Source organism: Mastigoproctus giganteus, chromosome 2, assembly GCF_048544385.1.
Source record: "Mastigoproctus giganteus isolate SK-2022 chromosome 2, ASM4854438v1, whole genome shotgun sequence".
Classification (NCBI taxonomy): domain Eukaryota; kingdom Metazoa; phylum Arthropoda; class Arachnida; order Uropygi; family Thelyphonidae; genus Mastigoproctus; species Mastigoproctus giganteus.
This window is the reverse complement of record NC_143576.1, coordinates 27,715,933-27,735,565: the sequence shown is the minus strand read 5'-3', so window position 1 is coordinate 27,735,565 and position 19,633 is coordinate 27,715,933. Positions and strand designations below refer to the sequence as shown.

The 19,633-nt window shown below is 35.2% G+C and overlaps 2 protein-coding genes across 2 annotated transcripts in view; one reads left to right on the top strand and one right to left on the bottom strand.

Annotated features, from left to right (window-relative positions):
• The window catches only part of LOC150089234 (uncharacterized), a 74,280-nt gene extending 59,247 nt beyond the window's left edge, over nt 1-15,033 (top strand). The window contains exons 5-6 of the mRNA XM_090389917.1: nt 3,675-3,746; nt 14,924-15,033. Of these exons, the coding sequence (XP_090246043.1) occupies nt 3,675-3,746; nt 14,924-15,033 (182 nt within the window). The remainder of the gene's footprint in view (nt 1-3,674; nt 3,747-14,923) is intronic.
• A 4,175-nt stretch (nt 15,034-19,208) lies between these two features.
• Nucleotides 19,209-19,633, bottom strand: part of Shc (SHC-adaptor protein) — a 90,509-nt gene continuing 90,084 nt past the window's right edge. The window contains exon 11 of the mRNA XM_090390390.1: nt 19,209-19,399. Within this exon, the coding sequence (XP_090246516.1) occupies nt 19,259-19,399 (141 nt within the window). The 3' untranslated portion in view covers nt 19,209-19,258. The remainder of the gene's footprint in view (nt 19,400-19,633) is intronic.

Below are 19,633 nucleotides of genomic sequence, written 5' to 3'. Positions count from 1 at the left end.
GAAAAGGTATTGGAGTTAGTGTAATTTATTGAATATTAAAACAAATTTCATATAAAGTATTATAATTTAAGATATTTATAAGCCAAAAAGTTACTTAAATTTATGGTTATGTTCAAAACATCATTGCAGAAATTTTGAAATTGCATCAAGGCACCAACATATCTAGAGCTAGTGCTGTTCAGAAGAAATAGTTGCATAGGGTGTGCTTTAGCACTTTTTTTTTTTTTGTGTGCACTCTTAAAACTGTTCTGTTCTCTGTTTATGCAGTGGGAACTTGATAGTACCATTGATTGAGAAGTCTGGCTTCAATTTCTCTTTTATCTCTCCTCAAGGGGTGTAGGGACATCCCATGCACCTAGAAAAAAATACAGTAAGACAAAAAAAAAAAAAAATATATATATATATATATTAGAGATTACCAATTGTATTTTAGTGTTGTCATGATAATCAACTTAATTAGCATATTGGTGGTGAAATTCATTAAAATTATGTTGGCATGAAATTTAGATTTCCTCCACTGCAGTTTCAACCTTTGATCTGTATCATTGATTGCATTAGAAGTCTGGCTTTAAAAAAAACTGGATATCTTACTATGAGGTGAGCAAAGTAAATCACCTGCTTACTGCTCTTATCCAGTTTCTGGAATAATGATAAATGTCTGCTGGAGGGACAAAAGTGAGCTGTACTTTGATACTGCTGCTGTGGATTTTCATTTTGGGTTTTTTATTATTCTGTGTTGGTAGTAAGCCAGCCATTTTTTAAACAGTATCAATGTGGGTAATGGTCTGATGTAGGCTGCACAGTAATTGCATAACAGTTTTAAATTGTCTCATTGTAATAATTTACAATTTTCTTACTTTTAGTAGACTTATTTTTTAGTGCTGGCATACATGTAGTCACATAGTGTTGAAAAGTTCAGTTTAAAATTCTACAGACCTTGCATTTTATGAAAATGTTTCTCTCTCTTCTTGCTGACCAGTACTATAGAGTTTGGAGAAAAAAAATATAATTGTAGTAATTATTTTGCATTTATTCCATTTCATTGTGATTTGGCACCAGTTTTTATAAGTTTATAATGTCGCTGCCAATAGACATTTTTCTTTAAAATTTTTATACTTGAACAGTTACATATCCAAGAAAGATGCCCAAACTAGTTTTTCAGAATTAGTTATAAGAAGTGTGGTTTTTTTTTTTTTTTTTTTTTTTTGTATGCAGTATAAGGTGAATTTGAAGTTTTTTACTTGATACCAGTTTGTTTGTATAAAATACATCTACCTATACATCTAAAAATTTGTAACTAAATCAGCTAAACACTGAAGAAAAGCTGTGTAATATATTTTTCAAAAACCAATTCATTATGAGTAATGCACAGTGTGCTCTTTGTTTGAAATGAAAGTGGTTTGAACATTTCCAGTCTGGCACTAATTTAAGTTTATAATGTAGCTGCTAACTGATGTTTCCTTGAAATTTTGTTATTAGGTCAAGTACATGACAGTGAAACATGTTATAATAATATGGTTTTCAAGAAAAAATTCTTTGAATAGAATTTCAAAGAATTTTTTCCCCCATTTTATGCACAACATAAGGTAAACGTGGTATTTATGCATTTTTAGGCATGTTAGCATATATGCACCTATTATCTTCATGATAGGAATTTCATGAAATTTTATATTTGAGCTGTTCAAAAAGATTTGTAGAGCCATCCAAAATTTCATTAAAATCAGACCAATAGAAGGAAGTTAAATTATTTTATCTCCTTATGTAATAACTCAACTCCCACTGGATGGATTTTTATGAAACTTTACATTTGGGCATTTTAGAAAGATTTGTTGAGCCATTTCAAATTTCATTAAAATAGGATAATTATTTCTTTGTCCATCTATCTGCATATAATAACTGAACAACTCCCATTGGATGGGAGTTGAGATGATGCAAAGTACCTGTTCAATTCATCTGCAATGTCAGCTGGGTTTGTCTAAGACTTTCCCACACCCAGTGCACAAGGGTCCAATCTGATTTGCTTTTTTCTTCCTTGTATTCACATACATGAAATTCCTTGTCCTCATTCTTTGCTCTCTTAGCTAGGGCTTTCTCTAGGCCTTGGTCTCTCTAACCTGTAGGTTGGTTAGAGGTCTCTAATCTGTAGTACTATTGCAAATCAACTAGTAGCTGTTGTATGCTGCAGTACTTTTCATCATCTCATGTTACCTTTTTCTGCTCTATTTGACTGGCCAGCTCTGCAGTCATCCACTCTGGCATCATTCTCTCCTCCTGCAATATTTTGCAGGAGGAGAGAATGATGGTATGTAATGAATTTGTGGCTTCTGTAATTTTTGCTTTAAATATATTCATAATTCAAGTGTATTTGCCTTCACTCTGCTAGTAGTGGATGCCACAAGGCACCTAAAACTCTTCTGAAATTAAAACTTATGCCATTAATTACTGCAACATCTTTCTTCATCTGTCAACTGCATGGCTACTACCTGCTAATGGTTTCTATATTTTAAGCCCTAAGATGTCATCTAATTTATGAGTAACGATGAGGTCAAGAACATTTTCACCCCTAGTACTACTTTCTCTAACATGCTGGTACAAATAATCTAGTTTTTATGGAAAATTTTTTTTCCCCAAGGTGAGTTTCCCTCCCACTTATTCAAATACCATCTGGGGTAGGTTGAATGTGGAACTTATGACTGTATTTGTCATTTTGGATTATCTTCCTGTATTGCATACAGTAATCGTGTGGTCTAAAAGGCTTCAAATTTGTCCTTTAAGACTTATAATGCTTGATTGACTCATTTGCAGTACTTTTGATGCTCTTTCCTTAGAATGCATGACAACCATTTGTGCAGACCATATGAATTCAGGCTGTGCACATGGCACACAGCCCTTATTTTTCTCACTGTTGGCAATTTTTACTTACTGTATTACAGTACATAATGTGATATATTTTAGGTTTTATATTTAACCCCTTCAATTTCTTGCATGCCTATCTGTTTATACATATTTCTGTTTTTATCATAATTATAAAATTTAATTTTTAGCTTATTAATATTTAATTTTTTTACATAATTTATCCTATTTTTTATTACTGACTTTCTTTTTTTTTTTTTTTTAATACTTGTGCTTCTGTATACCTGCCTTTGTGTCAATTAGTGATTTTTCATCCTGCAAATGTGCATTCCCATATTGCAGTTTTCAGAAAAATAAATTGATGGATACGGCGAATCAAATTATAGAGGACCATAAGATGTGGCTGTATTGCACATATATGGAGAGTGACAGATGGGTATACTATGATTGCTCAATGAAAGATGCTTTATTTACTTCAACTAATTACAGAAATAGACTTGGTCACCTGTGTCACGACTAGAAGACATAAACATTAACTGAAGAGTTAACTTTTTGCAATACTCGCAGAAGATAATGCATTATCATTCAGAGAAAATAGGTGGGGAAAGGTACAAGGAAGGATATGATCACACTCCTAAGTGTCATGGTATCTGAAGGTGGAACTGGCACATCTCCAGGTTGTACTGTCAGATACCATGCCAAGCAAGGGGGTTAATATTGCAAATTGCTTGAAGAAAGTTGAACTGTAGACAAATTTTCTTGTTTATTTCACTTAGCATTTCTTACTTGTGAAAAGACATTTTCTGATTTTTTCGTACTAGGTGGTGAATGCAGACAGTGTGGATCCAAAGCACATTTAAAGAAGGATTGTCCAGAATTACAACAGAAGGAAGGTATGTAATAAAAATAAATGCTTTTCTGATTTGTTGCAAAATGTTTTTTTGCTCAGTATTTATCTGCTCATGTAAAACTAAACTCTGGAGGAAAAAGTCATAATATTTATGTTCAGAGAGGTTCAAGCATCTTGTAGATCTATAGCAGAGAAATTTAATCAGCTGCACCCAGAGAGTTGCATAAGTTACACAGTTGTCATGAGATTAGTCAGCTCTATCAGGAGAACTTGAGTGAACATGACCCCCTCCCAGTAGCAGTTATTGGACAAATTGTAACAAATTCAAAGAAGTTCATAATAAAACAATCACGTGGAATCAATCACCATAGCTTACTGTGATTGGCTCCATTTTGCAGTCTAACAAGTAACAAACTTTGTGTAAGAATTCCCTAATGGTGGCAATAATGACCACAGAACAATGTTGTGAATCTGTCTCAGCTTGCTTATAACCTCGTTTGTGATTTGATTACAGACTATGTTATATCTACCATAGGCTTCTGAATCACCTGATAATTTTATGCATCCTATGCACTTTTTTTCTTTGCAACATGTCACTGTAGGTTGTCTAACATCCATTTAAGTCTAAGCCTTGAACAATATTTCTTTGTTGGTATGAAAAGCCTAGTAGCTCTGTCCTTACTTCCCTGAATGCTTCCCATTTAGAATTTGCTGTTGGTATCATCATTGGTTGATCCCACTGCATAGAATTTAAAAATTGTCTGAGACCACTGTAATCACCCTAACAAAAGCCTTTATCCTTGACAGTAGTTATGTCTTTAAATTCCACATTAGTACACTATGATTGCCGTCACTCATTAGTACACTATGGTTGCCGTCACTCATTCATGCAGATTCTTAATGCATGAAGAATCACTGCTGATAACCAGATCAAGATCATTGCTTCTTGTTTGGCTCTCTAACATGCTATTGTAGAAAATAATCATCCTACAAATCCACAAATTCCAGTTGTCTGGAAAGTCATAAATCCTAAATTATGAGATATTCTGCTTTGCTGGCCCATTCTATTTCCCTGTACAGCTGTTTGGTGGGCTTATAACACACTCCTACTTTCAGTTTTGTTTTCCCAGTGCTCATATCATACCAAACTGACTCAACATTGCACTTGACATCCAAATCAACTGGATGCACTGCCTTAGATTTAATATTCCTCTTAAGTAAGAGCATAACCTCTACACATCTCCTGTCTTTCCTGTATACATTGTATTCTCCATACACAAATTCAGCATCACTTACATCTGAGTGGCACCATGTCTCTGCTATCCCTACATGATCCTGGCATTATCCTTACACAGCCCATGTCTTCACTTGTTCCATGGTAACCTACAAGTAGGGCCTGAAATCCCCAACATTTTGCTTTCCAGGTTGCTGCCATTTCCAACAGAAGCAGTGCAAAAATCACATTCACTTCTACCTACGGCTCTGGTTAATCTATTAGTCTGTGTATCCTCCGTGCTAGCAGTTTTGCAACCTACCTATAACTGCCTCAATAGCATCAGCAAATATTCTTGAACCCCTTCTATTTAAGTGTATACCATCCCTGTAAAAACAATCTCTGCTGTTAACAAGCACAGACAGACCACTAGAAAAATTCTACTCTCGAGCCTTGCACATTCTCTCCAGGGCCGAACTGATTGACAAGGATTTCAAACGTGTGCTTCCTCCTATCATGTTCACTTTCAAATTTAATCCTAACTCATGACTTTTTCCCAACATTACCCTGTACTTGTTAAGTAAGTCCTCTGATATCCTACTCTTAATATCATTAGTGCCCAAGTGTACAACAATATCACCTTTTGTGCTCTTAAAAGATATCTGCTCTATGCTATCTATTTTTTCCTGTGGTAGACATACCCTGGTGCTATTTCACCTCTCCTTGCACAATATATTTTCTGTTTCTGTGACAATAGAGTCACCAACAATAACCACCTTCTGTGGGACAAGCATATTCTGCCTTGAAATTGCTGCTTTTTTGCCTGATGCAGAAGTGTGAGCTCTGGCATTGAGTTGGGTATCTGAGAGCTTGATGTCCCCTCCCATTTTAATTCCTTTGAGAACATCTACCCTACTCTTCAAACTCTCTGCACCTAACATGCACAAAGACATTCCCCATGGCTGTACTTAGATTCCTAAATACAGTGATACATATTACGCTATCAAGTTTTCCAGCTTTACTCCCTTTTTAATCTCACTCAGTTTTATTCTTAAATTTGCTTTTCTTCCACAGATATGGACAAGTATAGAAATGGGCCTTGTTACATGATCAGGTGTAGTCCCCTGATAAAATACTTGATCATGTATCAATATTTACTTTTAGTTGATGTCAGATTTTAATTTTATATTTGCTCTATCCTTTTTTTTTTGGACTTATAACCAAAATTACCCACCTATATCTGATCCTTATATTAATTTAATCATTTTTTACTTTAATTTTTTGCTTTACAGTTTCCTTCTCTCTAATTGGCTTTCCAATTCAGCCTATAATTTTGCTTAATTTATTATAACATATAGGATATTCACATTCTATCTCTATTTTCCATGCCTACAATATCTCAAATTTCTGCTACCTCCTATTAGTTATGGCATTTTGTGTAATTTATGCTTCCATCTTCACACTTTTTAACAGACCTATTAATTCTACCTTGCATATATATAAATAAGTAATAGCTGCAGTGAAAATAAAGGTAGAATATAAAAGGAAGGTAAAAAAAATTAAACACCATATATAAATACTTATAAAAAATTGTCTTGTATTGCACAATCCTGAAATTTTCTCAGTGTGTCAACCACCAGAATTGAATAAGCCAACAATATAGCATCCTCTTATTTTTAACAAAGTACATTCCATGGCAAAATAAAATTAATGAATAGCATTAAGGGAAGGTGGGGGGGAATTGAGAAATCCTAAGTAAAATTATGTGAAAATAAGGGTATAAAGGAGGATATATAGGAAGCTGGGCATGCAATTTAAGGTTGACATGACAGAAGAACAAAAGAAAACAAAAACAAAATAAAAAAAAAATATATATATATATATACACAGTGGATTCCGGTTAATTGGGGCAGCTGTTTATTTGGGGCAAATCTTAAAAAACAGAACCCAATTGAGAATATAGCCAGGGTTTACTTTGCTTAATTAGGACAACATACCATTTAATCGGGGCAGGAGACTGCAGCACTAGAGATTATCTCAGACTGTACCACGTTGTTCAGTCGGATTTCTGGAGGTCACAACCATAAAACAATTAGCAGTCACCTGTTTATTGGGCTTTTCTGTTAGGGCAATCTGTCATAAACAGATAGTAAACTCGATCTTATTGAATTTGCGATAATATCGACAGCTGGAATTCTGTGTGTTATTATGGTGAAATGTGTTTACACTTCCATGGAATCTTCAATCATATAAAAAAAAATTAATTTTCATAATCTTCTCTTCATTCCTGTTTTTAAAGATTTGTAACTTGTTACTCCATTCTCACTTGCATGTATCGTGTTACTTTCAATTTGTGTGTGCTGTGTTCTTCGTTATTGATTGCTTATCTTTTTACTGTTTTAAATTTTAACCTCCACCCACAAATGTCAGTGAACAGGAATGTCAACTAGTTAGTATGTACATATTACAGTAGGTATTGATTATCACGTATCATTTAATTTTTTAATTGGTAAGGTCAGTGCTTTTTTTGTAAAAAAATAGGTGCCGGTACTCATTCTTTGTTATCAGGAAAAATTGAAAATTAAAAGGATATGAAAAGTACTCTAAATTTTTTCCCCCTTGATATTGTTACTTTCGTAGTAATGTTTTTGAAATAAGAACAACAAATTTAGTATATTAACACAATTTATTAAGTATAAATTAATTCAAGTAAATGAATCGGTTAACTACTGAGTATTGGGCACTCAGGATGACACGAATGGTCGTTAGTGTAGTATCTCAAATAGAGATTTTTATGGTAACTGAAAAAAGTTTCTAGTACCCTGGCTTGGCCTAAAACTTAGGAAATAACGAAAACATTGTCTATTTGAGTCTTTCCAGTTGTTGTGAATGCCAAGGGTGGGAGAAATGACTTTGACTTCTTCCTGGAGGAGAGCCGTGCAAGACTGCGCAGGCACCTCTCCACCACCACCGCCTCAACATTGGCTCTCTGAGTATCTCCTTGCCGGGACAACTCCAGCTTTGAAAATTGTTAAAATTACTTATGGTTGCAAAATTTATAAATGACCTTTATAGAATTATTAGAAACTATTTAGCAACCGTTTTGTCACCAAAAGGAGATTTATTAGTACAAAGAAGCATGCTATCGAAGTGCAATAAATTTTTTTAAAATTTTAACACAAAAATAAATGACAGATTTCAATCGGAATAGTTTTCTCTTGATAAGCATTGAATAACGCACTGCTAATGTGATTTTTAAATTTTTAGCTCCGTTAGCGATGGAAATAGAGAGGGGGACACAAATTACTCACATTTTCCTGTCTGGTGCCGCGATTTTCAATTTTAAAATTATATTTTAAACATACTCGTTGAGCTCTTTCCAATGGTGTAGCTATAGGTTGTCGACATTTTTATCCCACCACATTTTAACCCCCCCCCCCTATTTCTCAGACAAATTTTTGTCAACAATGATCAATATGGCATTATGTTGGTCCACTTGATGTGCAAACCCATGCAAAATTTCTAGTCAATAAGTTGAGTGGTTCCAGAGATACAATGCTGTGACGGATGGACGGACAGACAGACAACAGAGTGACATTTTAAGGGTCCTTCATTAAACTATGGCCCCTAAAAATAATAAGCAAAAATAATTTTATAATAAAGTTTTTGTAGAAAATTTTTATTAAGTTTTCATCCGACACCCTATGCCGACTTCTTTGTGTGTGTTGGTTGCTGAATGACGTTTCCGAAGCAGCCACGAATCGACACATTTTGCTGGATCGAAGCGGGTCAGTGGTGGGCATACAATTTTAAGAAACAGTAGTGAAGAAACTGTTTTTGTCATCAACAAAGCTCTGGTTGGGCTGACAATCAGATTCATTTGTGAAAATCCTTATTCATATTCAATCGATGAAATTGGTATCATACTCAGTGTCCATCAAATTCTTCCGAAACTATCTTTTCAATTAGGTACCCTCGAAATCCACGAATTGCATTTAACTGTAACCTAATTGGCAATTTTTCTAACTTCATTTTCACCAAATGCCAACAATGCATGCTTAAAAGGTTTAATAACTTCGTTGTCCTTCTCTCGTCATCGGTATTGTCACTAGTTCTTAAATTTGAATTTTTTTTTTTTTAAACTGTCCAAAATGTCAGTGTCATTTGGATATTCAGGTACTGTGACCATGTAAACAGAGATAGGGAAAATTTACAGAAAAATGTGGATAACACACATCTGTGAAACAGATGATTATTTGTCGGGGTAAAAGAAAATCACTTTTCTAATTCTCGAACGGGGCCTCTTACAGTTGATTCACGAAGGTGTCCCGCCCGGAAAGTGAACTAAAACAGCATTTTAAATCTTGTTAATTATCAAAAACATTTTGTTCAGTAAATGTAATTGTGTATTGTACTTATAAAAGTTTTGAATATTTTCAATTTTACTTTTACAAGCAACAAGATATGGAAAATGTAACACACTAAAGAAATCTAACTTTGAATTTTTTTGAATATGGCCCCTATACGGCGGAAATGTTTGGACACCACTGCAGTAGAAGGTGGACCAGAGCCCATTGAGAATACACCTCGATCTGCTCACTGCAGACCAATGCGACTTCTCCGTATGTGGGACGGGTAGTCTGATAGTTTTTACCAGCTACCACTAAGTTGTAGAATGGTAATCCCTTCAGCTCTCTTAATTCGTGCAACAGCACTAATTGCCTGAAGGCCAGAAAAGCAAACAGGGCGTACCGAGTTAATTCTCTCTTAATCCGTTTGCTATATGAAAATTTTCTCGCTCAACGGAAACTTATTTTAAATGTAACTTCCAAGGGGTAGTCAAAATAATTCGCTATAAAAGGACCTCGTTAAACAGAGGCCCGACTGAGTAATTTAGAATTATAAAAATGGTTATACAGTTTTATATAGAAAATATCTTAACAACAGACAGTGAAAAATGTAAATTTAGTTAAATAATTTTAAGCTTATTTGAATAGTAGATAAACGTGAAAAAAATTTACGGAATATTACAAATTTCAAAGTGCACTGCATTCAAATGTCACACATCACTGTTAATAAAGGTGCTGGTACGCCGTACTGTTACAAAAAAAGCACTGAGTACGGTAATAAAGGGTAAATTTGTGCTTAATATACCTTTGCTTTTATAGCCTGTGGATAATATTCCTCCTATTTTTGCTAAATAGAATCGGTGTTTAATAGAATTAAAATTCAATTCACGAACGTAATGTACAATTACTGGCGCTTACTACACATCATATAGTGAACGGTACTTTACTATGGTGAGTCCATCATAACATGATTTTATTGTACGGTGAACCAATTGTAAAGCGGGGGTTCACTGTATTTTTAACTATTTACGTGAAACTTCAGATAATTGGGCCAAAATGCACTAGTTCTGATGTGTCCCAAATAACTGGAATCGACTGTGCGCGCGCGCGCGCGCGCGCACACACACACACACACACACACACACACACACACACACACACAGCAATACTTCGCTTAGCACGGAGTTCACTATAACACAGTTTTCAATTAATTTTAAGTCAAATTTACTGTACATATTAAAACTCATTCAATAGCCTGGACAGGTACTATACATATATGCTGTGGAGCCAAATCTATTGTCTACCATGCACATGTGACAATAGCTTCTTTCAGGCAGTCAGCTGCAACAGTGTTCAGTATTTTTAATTCCATTCTGATGACACGACACTGATAGTTTTTCAAACTTTTCATTTCAAAAATTATTATTTTTTTTTTAACCCTTTAAATCCAATTGAAAATATATCTGCATCTTGGCTAGAAATCACTGCCAACAACATGCATTAGTAGAGGCATAAAACGTAAGAAAGCAAGCTTATGCAGCATCAGCCAAAAAAAAAAAAAAAAAAAAAAAAGCTCCCATTTCACCCGTCCGTTTGTTCCAAATACCTGTCCAGCTCAGCCTTAAATTTATTTAGACTATCAACTTCCACCCGCTGGCTAAAGGCAAACTTCTGCACATCTATTCTACAACTGTCTTTCTTCAATTTGAATTTATGCCCTCTCAGGTGATTATTCTGAGCAAGAGGAAGACTCCCATCAGCATTGAGCATGCTCAAACCATTCAAGGCTTTATACACTTCAATCAGATCACCTTGCAGGTGCTTAGTCTCCAGACACTGTAATCTGCAAAACTTAAGCCTTTTTTCGTAAGAACAACCCTTTGTTCCATTCATTAATCTTGTTGCATTCTCTGTACTAGTTCCAACAGATCTATATCCTTCTTAAAATGAGGCCTCCACACCTGTATACAGTACTCAAGGTGTGGCCTGACCATTGCCTTATACAAGGGGATAATCACCTCCATATCCCTGCTAGAAAAATTCCTGTATATCATTGACATGACACCATGAGCTACTCTTGCAGACCGTCTTCACTGCTCAGAAAATTTCATATCTGCCTGCAAAATTAGCCCCAGGTCCTTTCCTACATACTACTAGGTGTAGTACCACAGAGTTCATATGTTACTTTGGGGTTACTGCTTCCCTTATGCAGTAATTTACATTTGTCAATGTTAAACTTCAGTTGGCACCTCTCGGCCCATCTGCTCAACTTTTCTAGATCCTGTTGCAGCAGCGTACTATTATTAGTGTCTTTAACAACCCTGCCAACCTTAGGATCATCTGCAAACTTGGACATTAAGCCAGATATACCATCATCAATATCATTTATAAATACAGAAAACAACAATGGATCCAACACTGAACCCTGAGGGGCTCCACTAATAACATTAGTCCACGAAGAGCAGTGTCCATTGATTACCACTCTCTGTCTTCTCCCACTCAACCATCCCTTTATCCATAGCAGCAGTTTGCCTCCAATGCCACAATGCTCCAATTTGCACAGTTCTTCCATGTGGAACAGTATCAAAAGCCTTTCTAAGATCCAATATATTATTCCATTAACAATGCTGAGTTGTCACCTGATTTCCTCACACTCTTTACATCGCACACACACACACACACTCCCCTTGGCAATATCATGTCCCATACCTGATTGATCCACAAACATCAAACAAGCAGTGCATTTTAAAAGGCTCCCTCCTCAGTTCTCCCCTGAGCCACAGCACTCCCATTAGCTTGAGCCTTTCGCTTTGCTGCTTGAGTCATGATTTCAATTCAGTTTCAGTACAAAATTATAACCCTAAACTTATATCCCAATGCAGTTATAACACTATATATATATATATATATTTTTTTTTTTTTTGGTATCGAGTTATTTATTAATTAATAATATTACGTTTGTAAAATCTAAGTCGTTACATGTATTTAGTTCAAAAAGTACAATTTAATCGACAGTGAAATTTAACAGGATTAATAAATTTTACTGATTAATTGATAATACTATACTAAGCTAACACTATAGTACGTGATATAACGTATCGTATAACAATGGCAGCAAGTTATGAATGGTAAATCTACGCACATAAGTATTAATTAACTTCCAAATTCTCGCTATCTAAATTCAGAATAAACTAAAGATCTTTACTAGGTGTATCTTCACAAGGTTTTTTCAAGGTGAAGATGAGAGAAGACTCATCTTCACCGTAAAAATGATCCGAGGGAGAGTATCAGCACCCAACATTTGAGACACCGTGTGCTGGCAGATCCCCCAACCAGCTTTTCTGCTCCACTCCCAAGCTTCTTGCTCTTCTTTTGAGGCTACATTTTAAAGATTGGTTCCTCTCTTATCAGAAGCTCCATCTAGTTCAATCCCTGGATGCTGATTTGTTTAAAATCGTAGATGGGTCATCCTAGATCTGTGCGTGGTCTCCACAACTACCAACTGATTTCAGATAGTTACAGCTGGGCAAGAATCTCACAGAAAACCAGACTCAGGGGAAACTATCTTTTGTTATCACAATTTGTATTATTTTAGTTTGTATAATTTAATCTTTATACTTCTGGTGAGGTTATCGCTGCTGCTTGTTAGTCCCTGGCATGGTGCCGTGACGGGTATTGTAAAGTCGTGGTACCTGTGTGTAACGGTGAACTTTACAATGAAGATCTTATTTATTTCTCATGCAGTGTCCTGCACACTGTACTGGTGTGGACATGTGTCCCAATCATCTTACTGAGGCTTGTGTATGTGTGCTGCAACATTAACCTGTGTTCTGAGCAGATAATTCTTTGCAGGGCTCTTCTGTCAGGTTCCAACAGCTTCAGAGCTTTTTAAGTTCATTTTGTTGGTTTCAGCATGAGTCCACTTCCATTTTCACATAATAACACCAAGTGTTGATCTAGAGATCTTCAATTCTGTTGAAATGTTATGCGCAATCCCAATGCTTGTGTGGCATCTTGCATTCGCAACTGTACTACTATCGCCCCGAAAGCTTAGGAGCATATTTATAATCATCTGACTTGGCAATTGGGAGGAATATGACTATCAATGAAGGTGTCTGATATTAATGTTACAGCAGCATATGGTTCGTGAGGCTGTCACAGACATTCTCTCAGGTATGAAAAGCTGGGCTTGCTACCTAGGAGGGTAAAATGCTGGTGGAACTGATATTCAGGTGATGCTTGTTGGGTAGACCAAATTTTGGCAAAGTCTGGGTGTACTGGGACAACCCAATTGTCTCCTTGCCTTTGTGATGGTGGGACTGTTAGTACCCTGTGTATAAGTCCTGAAATATGGCACCTAAAATACTAGAGGTGTGGCATCCACACTAATGCCGCTCCTCTGTGTTATCAGGCAATACCACCGCTTTGTGGTGGTATTGCCTGATAACACAGAGGGGCATGTTTGTTCTTCAGAGCAAAGTTCTAGCAACTCTCCCACATCTCTTCCATCGTGCAGTATGATTGCTGTCACTTTATGATGAGCATCACGGTGAGATCCAGTCTTGCTTACATTTAAGGGTATAGCTCTAAAATGGTGTTGGCAGGCTGGTCACTAAGTAGTCTACTGGACCAGACTGAATCTCTTGGAAACTCTCTAGGAGGCATCTGGATCAGCTGATGTGTAATCTTGCTGCCTTTACTCTGCCAGATAGTGACTGGATGGAGTCCAAGTAGAAATTGCTGCAATTATCATTGACCTACATGATTCTAACTTTCAAGATACCTATTTACTACAATTAAAACAGAATTCCCCTACTGAACACTATCGCATAAGTTATGAGATATATTTGCACCAAATCACAGATACTAAGGTTCTACATATATTAAGTTGTAACATAAAAAAATCTCTAGGTAAATTTAAAAATAAACTAACAAACATGCTGTTAGTTAGGACTTGCTTTTCTCACCACTTCTAACTTCTTTAAATAGACGTAAAAGTTGCCACTATTCTGCTGTTTAACCAGAGACAGCCAATTCAAAATTTTCTTTCTTTAGTGGGATGCATCAATTGAAACTGGTTTAATCTATCTTTCCTTTTAGCACTTCTTTCTAGATATTAATAAATTTCCACAAAGTATTCATCCACTTTCTCAGGAAGGCATTTTCACCACATAAATTAATAAGATGACAAGGACAACTTATTCCAGCAAGCATTCAGTCTTCTCTTTTAATACAATTGTGGCCTCAACTTTTAGTCTACCATAACAGACACATTAAAAATATTAAGTGTCAAACAGTATTTTAAAAGGAATTTCACATTCTTTCAGGTTGGTCATACAATGCAGTATACCTAGTAATACCCAGTAGTCATCTTCCACTTGCTGGCACCAAGAGCAGGCTGCTTTTGATTCACTATATGTATTATTATCATGAATGGTCACCACAATGGGATATATGGGAAAATTTATTTTTTACTATTGGTAAACATTTCTGACAAATGTACCTGCACAACTTAGAGGAAGATTTCTCTGACAAAAGATGCAAATATTTAACACATGGCATCAACATGAAATGCAATATATATTTTTGTAAGTAAGCATTTTCTATTTTATTTTAATTAATATTATTCATTCTGTATTTATTTTCTTTATTTTTTAGACTCACCACATCTCACTGCTCTCAAAATGGATACTGAAACAAGTGCTGACATGGATGTTGTGAACAGTGATATGTGTGCTTCCAAGAAGCATAAAATTGTTAATTTTTAATGCATAATAAATATCAGGTATAGATATCTAGGATTTCACTTATTTTACGATGTGTGGCTTGGTTGTTGAGTATTTTAATCAAACTGCATGGAAGTTCTACTGGATAATTTTTCAAGGTTTTCTGTTGCACGCATAATGCTTAGATTTTATCTGATAATAAGTTGAAGCCAGAACTTTTTATAAATGACAACATTAATGATAAGAACAAACTTTTCTGTCACTGATAACCGACACACTACAGAGTGCCAACTCTGTGAAGTGTACATGTAATATTATTTTAATTTTGTCACTGGCTCTCTCAACTTGCTATAAACTAGATATATGTAAGCAAATCATTATAAATTCTATCAAATTTATAATGATATTGCTTACATATCTCTAGAATAGACTATATTCTATCGTCTATTCTATCAAATTTTATAATTTTATAATTATCTTCTCCCCCAACTACATTTGAAGTGTCATATGGCTTTCTTGAATTTTACTTTATTTTTCAAGAATAAGAAATGTGCCATAGAAATGCTTTCGGTTACATAATTTTACAGGTGTTATCTTAGAAAAGGTGTATGAAGACATTTGCATTTAGTAACAAACTTTCATTTCAAAAACAATTAATTGAATTACTTTTTCTATGTTTTTTTTTTTACCTAATTAAATTTTTAAGCTTGGGGGAGTGACAGCACTTTGCAAGAGATTCTTGAATGACAAGCACTGACACCACCCCTGCAAAATGTGCAGGGGTGGGTACTGTTGTAACGGCAACACAAATAGAAGAAGCTAGAATAGAAGCTCACTTTTTTCAGTGTGAATTTCTCCCATATGCTCAAACAGTAAAGTGAGCACGTGGGAGAAATTCACACTGAGAAATGCCAAATGAGTCAAAAAATATGAAATCCACATATGATTGAGATTGTCTTGCTTTTTTTGAGCCTTGAAGAAGACAGGTTTCCACCCATAGCTATACACCCATGATTCGCCACCAGGAAACAAAATGTGGCTTATTAGCAGTACATTGGTAAGATCCTGGTATTCAAGAACTTGCCATTCATCATGATCAGTGAAGATGAAAGGCACAAACATAGCCGAAATGTGGCGCATTTCCAAATCATGTGTTAAAATTTGATGCATTCCATGAAAAATACCAATGCCCCTCGCAACTTCATGGATAGTTAAACATCGATCAGTGTTCTCATCAAATGACAAACAGTCAAATCAATTTTTGAAGTGAAGGGTGGCTAGAGTGAGGATCAACTTCAACAGACAAGTGAACTCAAAAGTGTTTTACTTTTAAGTTCAAATTGCCATAAATGGGCAATTCATGTGTTACAGTTAACAGTGAATCACCTGTTAAAGGCAAGATGTGCATCTAGCTTAACTCTCTGATGCACACCAAAGGCATAAGTAATAATAAATTTTTTTTAAAAGTTTTTTGTTTTAAATATGTGATTTTTTATTTATATTTATTATTAACTTCTGCAATGGTGTTCGGGCAGGTAAAAAAGCTCTGGACATAAGGTAACAGCAAGAAAAAGGACTGGATTCACAGAAGAGTTTAATTATTGTGTATAATAATTTCAAATATATGTACCCTCCAAAAAGTATCCATATCTTCCCAGATAAAAAAAAGAAAAAAGGTTATTCAGACAGGTGCATGAGCCACCCAGGTTAGTGGTTCTCATCATGGTATGTATAGCCGAACTGACCGATTTTTAGAGGGGGTGTTATTGTTGAATGTCACATTGTTGGCTTGTCAATTCATGCAACTGTTATAGCCTCCACCAGTGATGCCAGAAATATGAAAATTTTTGTTACTATAGAAAAAAACAAAACAAAGACACTAAAATTAATAACTAGTTTTTATTATTATAAAAAAAAAAGAACAATACTTGAAAGTTCTTAATGAGAACTTTGTAAATTCAGCAAACAATTACACTTGTTTTTGCTGTGAAATATAGCTGACATATTTCAAAACAAATTTTTCTTCAAATATAAACTATTTTTGGGCCACATATCTACCATGCCTTGCCTACTCCAGCAATGCATAGGAAGATTAAAGAAGCTACTCCCGTATGACCATAGGTTTTATGCAGGTGCAATATTATCTCATCAGGCATTTCTGCAAAACATTCATCAACCAGGATGTTAAATGGAGTCAATAGGAATTGATGTCTGTACACAATGTATGGAGTTCTACAAGTTTGGTTTCAATAGAAGAAAGGTGGTACACAAGCCAAACAACAGCCACAATCAGCAGTCTCACCTTGCATGGTGTAACAAACACCATAATTGCTCAAGTAGAGCAGTGTAAATTAGTTCTGTGAGGGTGATGAATCTCACTACGCAATTCTGATCAGCGGGTACAAATTATACGTGGAGAAGTTGTGCATTTTTTTGCTGTTTCTTATGATGCCTGCGACATTCATGATTGTGCAAGGATTTATGAATGCTGATGCCCAATTTCATTCTCCCCATGTTTGTTTCAATTATTCCATTGAAACAAACATGAGTACAAAGCCATGTTTGTTTCAACAGGATAATCTCTTTGCCATGTTGCCAATGATTGAGAATAGTTTATGGAAACAGATGTACAAAAGTCTTGAATGGCAAGTGCAGAGTTCTGATTTGAATCCTATGGGATAAGGTTGAAATAAGAATTCAGGTTGAAAAGTCCTGTTTGAAATGGTTCGGATATGTCAAGAGGATGAACGAGAGGCATTTGCCAAGAAGAATGTTTGATTTACAATTAAAAAAAACAAAAGACCAAGGATGAGGTGGCAGGACAAGATAAAGAGAGGAGGAAACCGGGGTGAAATCAGCGACGGAAAGAAGTATATGGACAGGACATGGTGGCAAGGCTTCTTATGTCAACCCATGGAACAGCAGAACTACAACAAATGATGATGACTCTGCACAATACAATCTGTTCTCTGATGAGTCATGATTCAACACTTGAACAGTGATTTTTGATAGTACAATAGCTAAAAAGAATGTAGTGTAAGACATCAGCCCTGCAACATATTCAAAAAAAAGGAAAGTAATGGTGGGGAAGGTATCAGTATTATAGCTTCATGTTGTTGGCAACAGAACTGTAAAAATTGATAAAACTATAGAGCCCTATGTGAGATTGTTCTTGGATGCAAATGGTCTTTAATTTCTTTTTATGGATAATTAATGCACCATTTAGTAGGGCTTAATTGTTGAATTTCTGGAAAGCAAAGATATCTAGAATAGAGTTACAGATCATCACCCTCTCCAAGTTTTTTCAAGAATCTTAACTGCTAGAATCTGCCCTTTAAGGTGGACTTATTACCCATGCCTTCCCTCCCTAAAAAAACCTTTCTAGCAGTGTTGAGAGTTGTATAGAAATGAGGGATCATTAGCCCACATTAATTCTTGTGTAACCATTTACTGATGGTACAAAATTCCTTTGCTTTTCAAGAGCTTTCATGCCACACAACTACACTGTGGCTTCGGTGGGATTTAAAAATGTTTTAACTTCTTTATCATATTATCTCTGCTGCAAGGCTCCAATCTCCAGAACAACAGACCCTAGTCTGAATTTAAATTCCAGTTAGTTTTCACTTGGCAATTTCTCTTCTGCATTTCAAGAGTCAAGTTCACAGCAGTACTTCATAGAGAATTTGGGCTCATTCTCATCACCTAGAAAATCTTGCCAGCCTCGACAAATAAATTTTTTGCCCTCAGTTTCTCCTCTTTTATTTCTACAACTTTAAACAGGAATAAAAAAAGCTAGCTAGGAATAACAAAAAGGCAAGGAAAGCTTTACTTAAGACTACAGGGCAAATTTTTTATCCAAAGAAGACTATAAAATTGTTATGAAAAGCTGTTGCTAAGACTAATTGGAAAAATAATGCTAGTGGGCACCTACAGAAAATAGTGTCTCAATATCCTGGATCTTGGAGAGAACCTAACCAAGCTCAACCAACCACACAATGACATCCTACAAGTCCTGTTGTTAACCACAAGACTGGTGATATGTTGAAATTTAGAACTTCATGCTAAAATAAAAAAAAAAATCTAAAAGTCTGCAGTAATAAATCCTTTGTACAAAATATCTTCCTTTTATATATATATATAAGAGTATCAAAAATGTCAATTTATAATTCTACATAATGTCTTACAAAAGGCAATTTAGAGTAATATTTTAGAGTATATAAACCAGTCGATTCTTAATATTTCACCAATATTCTTCATTGCTAAAATGCTATTCACCAAGGTCTCTACCCCTAGAGATTGGATTCCTAAGCATTAGTGCACTTTCAGAAGAAACAATGGGAATTTGGTTGTTCTGATGATAGTTGATTAGATGATTCACATTTTCAAACATCCGATCTTTAGTTCGCACCTGCAAAGAAAAACAACAGTTCTGACTTCTATGCAGCATGAATTGCACTGAAAGATATTTTTTTTCAAAAAATTTTCAGAGAGAGTAATTTAATTTCATTTTTGAAAGTGAGTAATTTAATATTTTACATGTGGCTTGTGAGCATGTTTCATATCAGCATAAAAATGAGTGTCTATTATTTAGAGCCGAGAATTAATATCTGAATTTGTGTTAAGTTCTACAAGTGATACAGTA